We start from the raw sequence: 10,331 nt of genomic DNA, 5'->3' as shown, positions 1-10,331 counted from the left end.
CCCTAGATTAGATAATCAGTTTTGATGGTGTTGAATGTTTTACAAATTCTGATTATTTAGAGTTCTTTTTAAATACACGGTGGTAGGGGTATATAAGTAATTTTGCTCGTACCATTTGATAATTAGCTTTGTTGCACGTTCAAATTATAGAAAGCACGAAGTCACAACAACCAGATAATCACTTTCAAACATGCATTCAACCGCTCGTTGGCCCTAATTTTGTGGTTTTTATATATTAATTTAGTAAAGACATTTCTCATATTTGTTCAAATACAGTGTCAAGATGTGGAGGGAGTTGAATTATGTGGGACTTTGAAAAATGTAGTTGCCATAGCAGCAGGTTCTGTTTTTTATTTTTATTATTTAGCTATTTTTTTTTTGTATAAATTTAGGCTTGTAAATGAACCAAACGAACACGAACAGAGCATGTTGTATTTGTTAACAAACTATCGAACACGAACAACTAAACGAACAGGTTATCTTGCTCGTGTTCGTTCGTTTAAGAAAATTAACATGTTTGTGCTCCTTGATTTTCGTTCCTTACCAATATTAACGGACGGTTCAAACGAGCTGACATGGTTGAACATAGATGAACGGGCATACATTGGCTAAAGCCAGTTGAAACCAATGTGAACAGCGTGTTGGACCTAAAAATTTAAAAAACTAGACTAAATTGTAACGGGCCAAATAATTTCAAATGAATATACTAACGAAAGTAAACTAACAAGCTTAAACAAAATGAATGAACGTAAAGGAACGAACATAACTGAATTTAAATGAACAAAAACTTCAGTTCATGTTTGTTCGTTCATTAAATAACCCAACAAAAACAAACTTCCCGCTGAACGGTTCATGAGCCGTTCGCTAAAGGTTCGGTTCGTTTACAAGCCTATGTATTAATTTCAGTTGGTCAGTCAGCTATATTGATTACAATTTACGGATTTTAATTTGTTCTAAACAGGGTTTGTGGATGGATTAGACATGGGAAATAATACCAAGGTGAAATACAAAAACTTTAAAAAGTCTTGAAAAAAAAGCATTGATAAATAAAGTTTCTTATTATCTTGATTATACAATTATTATTGATTGCAGGCTGCAATAATGAGAATTGGATTGAAAGAAATGAAAGGCCTTTCAAAGCTCTTATTCTCTACAGTTAAAGATAGCACGTTTTTTGAAAGCTGCGGTGTTGCTGATCTTATAACAACCTGCAGTAAGGATGATCTTTTTTTTTTTTTTTTTTTTATTGTCATGAGAATGCTTTGAATTTGTTATGGCAGTTGGAGGGCGAAACAGGAGATGTGCGGAGGCATATGCTAAGAACGATGGCAAAAGGTTTCGTTTTTCGTCTTTAATATTTTATTACAAACAGAATGGTTTTATGATTTTTATGATATTTAGTTATTTGTCATGATATTTAGGTCTTTTGATGATCTTGAAGCCGAGATGTTGCAGGGACAAAAGTTACAGGTACTTTCGAGTTTTGACTCTATTATATGAAATTATATGCATTTGCATACCAAAACTGCTGAAACTGCATGTACATGCTGATCTTGAAGGGCGTCTCAACAGCCAAAGAGGTGTATGAGGTTTTGAAACACAAAGGCTGGTTAGAGATGTTTCCATTATTCACAAGGATTCATGAAATTTGTATTGGTCGTCTTCCACCGTCTGCCATTGTTGAGTATAAACAAACGCATAAGAGATCTCCCGTGGGTGGGCCGGATTCACTTCCGTGACTTACATTACATGACTCTAATATTTATATGTAATGCGAAGTTGTTTTGAATAGTTGATATTTTTGGTTTTTAAAGAATTTGGTGATCAAAAAGTAGATAAATGTTTCTACACAGGAAGATGTTAAAGTGACCATGCATCTGGAAAGCTTATTTGTTGTTTCAAGATTAATCAATCATAGTTCATACATGAAAATCACATTTTATTATTGTTCCAAGTTCTGTTCTTATCTTAAATTGAAGTTTGACAAAATTATGATTAAAAATCCCATTTTAAAAAAAATGCCTCCATGCAGGATCGAACTACAGACCTCCAGTTTACAAGACTGGCGCTCTACCACTGAGCTATAGGGGCTTGCTGTACAATTTAAATACATTAAGTTTTTTTATATCAGGTCTTTAAAACTTACTATATGATATATTATTATTATTATTATAGTAGTAGTAGTAAAAGAGAAGTTTGGTGCGTTAAGTCCTTATTGGGCCAAGTGGCGGCATCAAATTTGTCCAGGCCATTTTGATTTTCTTTTATAATGTTGATATCGTAACTAATGTAACAAAAACCGATCGAACGTTAATTTTGTTTTTTTACGTGAAGGAAACTGATTGAATTCGTGTAAACTCAACGCATCGACGTCTGGGATTGGCAAGGCTCAAGACTGACAGTCCACGGTTTTGACGCCAATTTTTTTTAGTTCCGGTACCGTAACGAACATAATAAAAACCAACCGGATGCCAATTTTTTTATAAGTTCCAGTACCGTAACGAACGTGAAAGAAACCGACCAAATTCGCATGGTGTCACCGACTCACCACGCTTTGTTTAGTTCCAGTACCGTAACGAAAACCAACTGACTGCCAATTTTGTTTTTAGTTCCAGTATCGTAGCGAAACCGACCAATTCGCGTCGACCTACCGTGTCAACGCTCGTGACCGACAACACTTGAATTTTACCACCACCCGGATTTTACCGATCTGGCCCGACGCCGGATAAAATTCTAGTTAAAAATAAAAATGAGCATCGGTTTTGTAGAATAAACATTATTGTTATTTTATATACATCTGTGTTGTCAATCATAATTTTGTTAGCTTTTGACTCCTGACCTATTTCAATTTTAAAAGTTATCTAAATTGACCAAAACAACCCAAATAGGTTTGTTTTGCTACCCTTACTTTTGAGTATCAATATGCAAAATATCAAATAAAATGAAACTCGCATGTCAAGTGGTCTGGTTCGTGTTAGTTCGGGTTTGACCAGTCAACATGTTAACACGACCCATTTAACACCTCTAAATTACAGCGTGCTAATTGAAAAGACAATCTAAGTGCTAATTCATAAACATTCAACAAACACATTAACTAGTCAATCATATATTCATATATAGGTTTAAAATTCTTGTAACCAATAACAGCGTAAAACGGATCCGAACCCGACAACAATCCCAAAACCCCTTTGATCCACCCGAAAGCCGACCCATCGCCCTTCGCCTCATCGCCTACTTTCCGCACCACCTCCGGCTCAGTAAACCCATCAACACATTGAAAATACTGAACCACCAACCGCACCCGACTATACCCGGTCCCTTCTCTCCACGCACCAATCGCCTTCTCATAAAACATCCGGTTACTAAAACTCACAATAAACACCCCACCAGGCCTCAACACCCGAAACCCCTCAGCGAAAACCTTTTCGGGCTCTTGAAGATACTGAACACTAACTGTACACAACACAGCATCAAAACTATTATCATCAAACTCAAAGGATTGGTCCTGGTTAAGATCTTTAACCACAAAGTAATCGAGTTTCGGGTTCTTGGCTAGCTCTTGTGCATTGAGCCCATGACCAACTACTTTCTTGTAGTTGACTTCTTTTGGTAAATGGCTAACCCATGAGCTCATGAGGTCCAAGATTTCGGAGCCTGGGGTCAACCGGTGTCGGTAAAGGTTGGTTAATGTGTCGATGAAGTTGTTGTCTACGTGGGTTACAAGTCTTGGGTATGAGCAGAAGTCTCTGTCGGGAGATATGTTGAGTTTGGTTCTGTCTTGTTTTGTGAGGACTGTACGTTTGATTTTGCCTGCTGATGACTGTGATTTTATTGGGGTTTTGGGTTTGGAGATTGGGTTCCATTTGAGGGTTGGTTGAAGGGTGTTCATGTGGAAAGATTTGGTGTGTACAAATGATGATAAGGGGGGTTTTATTGCACACAATATTTTTGTGTGGTCATAAGTCATAACTCATAAGAAAATGGGTATGATTGATTTCATAACTAGTTTTTTCACTAAGAATCCTACCATGAGGTAAGCCCTGCTCATCTGTCCATCAAGTCCAGTTCATCAAGACCATTGGTCAAGTCCAGTTCATCAGGACCGTCCGGCAAGTCAGGATCATCAAGCACACATCAGGTCCAGATCAGGGAATAGTGACAGCCGAATAACTTAGTCTATCCTGCATTAGCAACAAGCACACCTAGAATTAACGACAAGCACACAAGTACACATCAACTCCTCACTCCAGTTCTCCAAATAACCCTTTGTATATGCCAGAGTCGGAACCCCACCGAGGTGTTTACAACATGCAAGTACACATCAACATCTAGCAAGGAGATTCCAAGTGGTGAAACAAAAGGCAAATATATGGAGCTCAAGTTATATTCACAATTATCTTTCTAATGAACGCAGGCCATCAACCTGTTATCAAAGACAGTAGAGTGAACCACTGAACCCGACCCCAAAAAGGCTAAAGAATCAAATACCATCAATAAAATAAAACTTCAAACGGAGGGCTGTACATTGACGACACTTTCATTTACAATCCACAAAACAATTCAATCAGACAAATTTAAAAAAAAAAATCACAAAACAGAGAACCAACATTTTGACCTTGAACCAAAACAAGTTAGAACATCCGCAAACAAGCACATCCCAAATCTAGTACAGCTTTATTCTAGTTTCAATCGATTTTCGGCAAATAGGGCACAATTGAAGAGTTTGACCGCACTCACAACACGTCTGCCAAAAAAAATACAACAAAGTTGACTATATGAATTCAGTTTGACTTTAGTGAACACAAATGAAGATAATCCAGTACCTGGTGACCACAGCCAAATGCCATATCCTTCGGGTTAGTGAGACAAATGGGACATACCTGCAACATATGTAACTAACAAATATAAGCGCATGATAACATTTGATCATCATAATTCATATTTAAGCAGACCTATGAGTACCTGATTGTCATATGTAGAATTTGAAACAGGTGGACTCGTGCTCTGAGAGCTCATTTGATCATAATAGTGCCCAGCAGAATGAACAGGACTCGTTTGACCATAGTTTGACTGTGAGCCCTTCTGAAAGCTGCTTGAATGTGACGGTTTTGAGCTGCTAAAAGATGATGCATGAACCGGCGGAGGAAGTGCAACCCGGTTAGGAGAAACCCCTTTCCGACTACTGTAAATTCAAACAAAATAAAGGCAGTTAAGCAGTGGTTACGCTTAACCTGTTTATCTTATAAACGAGTTGATTCTCAGTTATGCTGGTTACCCGAGTATATTCAGTTCAATTGTTGCTTTATATTGAGTTGGAATTTCCATTAAAGCTGAGAGTGCAAATTCCGTCTCTTTTCGTATTGGAGACACATTCTTTGACATGATTTCCGTGAAATTAACAAACTAACATACAAAAATAAATGACATCAGAGCATATATCAACAAGGTATGATTGATAATCGTTTATGTTTGTTTATTTAATAAACGAGCAAACATGAACAAATTTTTTTTCCATTTAGTTAAACGAACGAATATGAACACATTTTGTTCCTTCATTTATGTTCGTTTGTTCCGTTCATTTATGTTTGTTATTCTGTGTTTGTTTAAGTTCATTCGTTTATATATTCATTTAAATTATTTAGGTCCGTTGCAATTTAGTCTAGTTTTACTGAACTTTTTAGCCAAACATGTTCCATTATGCTCGTCCATTTATGTTTGAAACCATTCGTTTACACTATTAACAAATGAACATAGATGATCAATAGCACGTTCATTTTCTTAACGAACGAACACGAAACACTGCCCGTTTAATTGTTCGTGATCAATCGTTTGTTCGGTTAAAGCTAAAAAATGAACACAGACACATGCTCCATTCTTGTTCATTTGGTTCATTTACAAGCCTGGAAATAACACCGAACGTGAGATTATTGCTTACTTGAAAATTATCAAAGTCACGAGCAGGGATATTATCATCAAATTCTCTCATCATATCCCAAGGCCCGTCTCCAACTCCAACTAGCACAATTGAGAGTGGAAGTTTGCTAAAAACAAAGAGGGAGGGGGGGGGGGGGGGGTTATATTTCATTATGAACAACTTAAATTGTAGAAGTTAATGCATACAAAAGTTGCAACTAAACACCTTGCTTGAACTATGGCGTCTACGGTTCTTTGCTCTTGTGGACTTAAATTGCCAGGCTCAGTATCGACACTTCTTGTTACCTGCTCAATAATATAATTAGAATTATTAGGCATATTATATTCATACTGAAGAAAGACAAAATGGGCAATTTCATACATGCCCCACAAACATGGACAATATCATATATACCCATACAAAACTAAAAATATAATATATGTCCTTGCAAAGTGATTAAATATCAAATTTACACAGTTCTTAAAAAAACTAATAAATGACCAGTCTACCCTTATTTTTCTAAAACTTAAAAAATTTCATATATCATCTTTAACTTCAAAAATTTTTTCTATATCTTAATCTTCTTTTACTTATTTTTGACTTAATATTTATTTTATTTTTACCCATGAACAATGGTTTTCTCAAAATTTAGATTGCTTATCGCGGATAATCATGCGATAATACCTGTTTCGATTATCTAATTCGAACATAAAGATTCGATCGTTAGATTATCTGACACCCAGAGAACAAAAGAGGAGAGACGATGGTTTGGTTTGCTTGCTTATCGTCGATGTCAATCAAATTCCTTAAAGTTGGGTGTTCATGATATTTTTTATTTTGGTCAGGTATATATGAAAATTTTCAAGCTTGTAAGGGTATATATGAAATTAATCCAAGACTAAAAAGTACCTGCCCATCTGCGATAATCAATAACACATGATACTGGCCCCCACTTTGCTCAACGATAGTCATAGCCTGTTCAATAACAGGGGCAAATGATGTTGGGCCTGAAACAAAATAACGAATGAACATAGAGTATAAACGAACCACCAGCTAAACTTACATAAAAGGCAAAATATAAACTAGTGCATAAAGTAAATCAAACCTGCAAGCTTTAAATGGGGGGTGATTTCTCTGTACCTACTCAATACTTCTTCAAAGCCATTACAAAACTTCTCTTCTGGATAAAAACTGAAAACATCTTGATCATGCGTCGAGGCTGCAAGTTGGTAGCAAAATCAAAATGCAAGATCTAAGATTTAAAATTTAAGACTTAAGATCCATATTAACAAAATTATCAATATAAAAGAAAGTTTTATACCATCTCCAAAACCATAACATGGAATCAAGTTATCCTCATCAAAGGCGGCTAATGTTTTTCCAATAATAGTTATTGCTTGCTCGTATGGATTCAAATTATCTCCAATATGATGTAGGCTTTTTCGGTTGAAAGACCTTGAACCTGTTTTAGCAATAAATAGTTAAAACGCTTCTTCTTTAAGTATTGTAATTAAGAGAGAAAAAAACTGGGATGATATAGTACCGACTTACCGGTCCATTCATTGCTCTTTGTGAAATCAATACCGACAATAAGGTTAGAAGATTCAAGTCCTGCGCGTGCTAGAGCTTCAGTCACCTGCACAAAAAGTGAAAGCATCTATATATCATTCTACTTATAACGAACTTTTATAACTCTTATAAGTAAACATTATAAGAAACAATACACAAATGCATTAATTTATACTAATGTAACCATCATAAAAGTTCCACCGAAAGAAACAAGTATTAGCTATTAGCACTAACTTACACAATATTACAAAAGCATGACGTATTTTTCGATAAAGATATCTCCAAGAATCAACAGATACAATGATTAATCCAAATAGTAAAGACAAAATTCAATTGTATAATATTATCTAAATCCAATAACGAGATTGACACGGACCGACAAACCATATGATCATAATACAAACTTCGATTTTAGCAGTTTCTCTAACAAAGAGACCGATCATAATACAAACCGATAAAGATATCTTCAGGATCACATTTTGCGAGACAGTGGTATATGTGGGATGGATTCTGATTATTCTTGTGCTCTGGCTTGTCTTCGTGATATGATTCCAAGCTTCGATTTTAGCAGTTTCCCTAACAAAGAGACCGCCCCCTCTAAAGCCCGGCATGCATTGGCGAGCACTCTTTTTAGTAAAATTGTTCACGACATGGAGTCACACTTTAACATGACAAGCAGACAAAAAGCCATTTTTGAGTGTCTACAAGCACCACATGCTCAAGATTTTCTTCTTGCTATCCCTATAGATGGGTTAGGCCAGCATATGTCTCCAATAGAGTATCGTAGTATCCTTAAGTATCGCCTTATGATTCCTCTATTTCCGGTTGATGAGATATGTCCTGTTTGTCGTAAAGCGTGTTTAGACTCATATGGGGAGCACGCGGTGCACTGTAAAGAGCTCCCGGGGTTCAAGTACCGACACGATCTGGTTAGGGATGTGCTCTTTGATATATTCAGGTGAGCTGGAATTTCTGTTAAGAAAGAAGCACCTGTGAATTTCCTGACTGACCCGTCGGAGGAAAGATCATCTCTTCGACCGGCTGACATTTTGGTGTTTGGATGGATAGGAGGGAAACACGTGTGTGTGGATTTAACAGGGGTTTCTCCTTTGGTGAGCTTAGGGAGTAGTGGTTTCGCGGTCGGTCAAGCCGCATTAAAAGCTGCTTCAGGTAAGGTGGCAAAACATGAAAAGGCGTGTCTTGACAACCAACATGTATTTATTCCTTTTGCTTTTGACACTTTTGGTTTCCTCGCGCCTGAAGCTGTGGAGCTACTTACCCGTGTTCAGCGGGTCATGCATAGTAATGTTATGACTCCAAGATCAGCAAATATAATTTTTAAAAGATTGGGTTTTGCGATTCAAAAAGGGGTAGCGGCGCAGCTTGTTGCCCGCTTGCCTTCTGTTTCGATGTAATCCAATGAACATGATTGTTTTAACATATATTAACATATATAAAATGAGACAATACAAACAAAAAATAACACATCATATCTTCCAAATTCCATAAACAATACAAGCAATTAATTAATCCTACCTGTTCCAAAGAACTGTAATTATCGGCAATTCTCGAATACCTCCGGTCAAGCTTCTTCTGCGGTCTAGACGGAGCCGGTGCAGGAACAGTCGAAGGAAACGGTGCAGCATAGTGTTGCGGATACGCAGGATACGCCTCCTGAACCGGATAATTCTGAATGTTTTGCGGTGGATACGAATAAGACTGTTGAGGACTACTCCCGTACTGGCTTCCGCTAAACGACGAGCTTGACGAGTGCCTGTAACTCCCGTCTTTTGAACTCTTTCCCCCCATCAAACTCAATACAAATAATCTAACTATCTATCTGCAGAATATCAATATATATTATATTATATTATAAACCATGAGAAATTGAAAAGTATCCTGGAATATAAAAGACGATTGACTAATACTTTTTCCCTAATTCACGAACTGATAAACCCTAATAAGCGGTTACGAAGAAACTTCGCCGACATTACACATTAATTTCGTGTACGAATTGAAAATCGATTATTATTTATAAAAAGAAAGAAATAGTCGGTTGCACGTCAACTTACCGCTTACGCCATTAATCACTAATAATTAATATTACAAGATAATGAAAGTAGATCTGAAATCTGATCTGAAATTAAATGCAAATTATACAAATTGATATAGAGAATTGGAAACCTGGAGTATGTTAGCATGAGTTGAGGTAGAAAGTATCAATGGCGGATTGATTCCGATTCCGGTTGTCTGCTAAAAGCAATAGTGCTTTTTGGATGAAATAAACGAAGAGAAAGAAAGTCTACGCAATTTCTTTGCTAGATTGATTATTATTATTATTATTATTATTATTATTATGAAATGAAATGATTTGAATTGAGTGTTTAGTTGAGTTGTAGGCTACTTAACTTCGATAGAATATGGATATGTTGTGATGACACTGAAATTGGATAGAATATAATATAATAATTTTGATTATTGAGGCCGTGGAGGAAATAAAAGTGTTAAGCTTTCTTTGAATATGGTCGTGCCGAAAGGAAGTGAGGTGTTATAAATTGGAGGTGATTTTTGATGCGTGACGTCACGTTAGTAAAGTGGTAATTTTATTTTTGGGGTATAATGGTTTTGTATAATAACGAACTTGTAACAACTATTGTTCGGCTAATGAATTGACAAGTTTCAAAAATTGAACTCTTGATGCTTTGAAATCATTTTAGTTACATCAGTAGCTGTTAGAGCCGGCCGGTGAAGGCTTTAATACATGAAAATGATTGATCAACAACTGGTTAATTAGTTAAATTCTGTTAATAACTCGAGTAGGTTGTTGTAAAGATGTTGTATTACACAT

At 36.3% G+C, this 10,331-nt stretch overlaps 3 protein-coding genes and 1 non-coding gene across 4 annotated transcripts; 1 reads left to right on the top strand and 3 right to left on the bottom strand.

Moving 5' to 3' along the window:
* Positions 1 to 276: 276 nt before the first annotated feature.
* LOC143570846 (glycerol-3-phosphate dehydrogenase [NAD(+)]-like) lies at positions 277 to 1,739 on the top strand (the record flags this gene model as incomplete). The annotated part of the gene is made up of 6 exons (XM_077056388.1): positions 277 to 340; positions 962 to 999; positions 1,093 to 1,213; positions 1,281 to 1,335; positions 1,422 to 1,470; positions 1,560 to 1,739. Coding segments are annotated over 6 exons (507 nt in total), but the record flags the coding sequence as incomplete, so codon positions are not given.
* A 280-nt stretch (positions 1,740 to 2,019) lies between these two features.
* TRNAT-UGU (transfer RNA threonine (anticodon UGU)) lies at positions 2,020 to 2,091 on the bottom strand. Its single transcript has one exon. It is a non-coding gene; the product is annotated as a tRNA-Thr (tRNA).
* Positions 2,092 to 3,094: 1,003 nt separating this feature from the next.
* On the bottom strand, positions 3,095 to 3,889 carry LOC143570845 (uncharacterized). The gene has a single exon (XM_077056387.1). The coding sequence runs from the start codon at positions 3,887 to 3,889 to the stop codon at positions 3,095 to 3,097; it is 795 nt and encodes a 264-aa protein (XP_076912502.1).
* Positions 3,890 to 4,476: 587 nt separating this feature from the next.
* On the bottom strand, positions 4,477 to 9,292 carry LOC143570835 (E3 ubiquitin-protein ligase RGLG2-like). Its single transcript, XM_077056379.1, has 11 exons — positions 9,020 to 9,292; positions 7,466 to 7,550; positions 7,236 to 7,376; positions 7,020 to 7,133; positions 6,824 to 6,921; positions 6,140 to 6,219; positions 5,936 to 6,041; positions 5,276 to 5,403; positions 4,963 to 5,182; positions 4,824 to 4,880; positions 4,477 to 4,744 (listed from the first exon to the last, which is right to left on the bottom strand). The coding sequence occupies exons 1-11, from the start codon at positions 9,290 to 9,292 to the stop codon at positions 4,664 to 4,666; spliced, it is 1,383 nt and encodes a 460-aa protein (XP_076912494.1). The 3' UTR covers positions 4,477 to 4,663.
* Positions 9,293 to 10,331: the final 1,039 nt, after the last annotated feature.

The sequence above is a fragment of the Bidens hawaiensis genome, unplaced genomic scaffold (assembly GCF_021521415.1).
Source record: "Bidens hawaiensis isolate Kalapana, Puna unplaced genomic scaffold, B.hawaiensis_p1.1 tig00025093_1, whole genome shotgun sequence".
NCBI lineage: Eukaryota > Viridiplantae > Streptophyta > Magnoliopsida > Asterales > Asteraceae > Bidens > Bidens hawaiensis.
The sequence above is the reverse complement of the archived record's forward strand: the minus strand, read 5'-3'. Positions and strand labels throughout refer to the sequence as shown.

Excerpts from the sequence above, each read along its gene's own strand:
- LOC143570845 (XM_077056387.1), bottom strand. The coding sequence starts at position 3,889 with ATGAACACCCTTCAACCAACCCTCAAATGGAACCCAATCTCCAAACCC.
- LOC143570835 (XM_077056379.1), bottom strand. The coding sequence starts at position 9,292 with ATGGGGGGAAAGAGTTCAAAAGACGGGAGTTACAGGCACTCGTCAAGC. Across the intron at positions 6,042-6,139 it reads GACGCCATAGTTCAAGCAAG|CAAACTTCCACTCTCAATTG; the intron begins GTGTTTAGTTGC and ends CTTTGTTTTTAG. Across the intron at positions 4,745-4,823 it reads CATTTGGCTGTGGTCACCAG|ACGTGTTGTGAGTGCGGTCA; the intron begins GTACTGGATTAT and ends TTTTTTTGGCAG.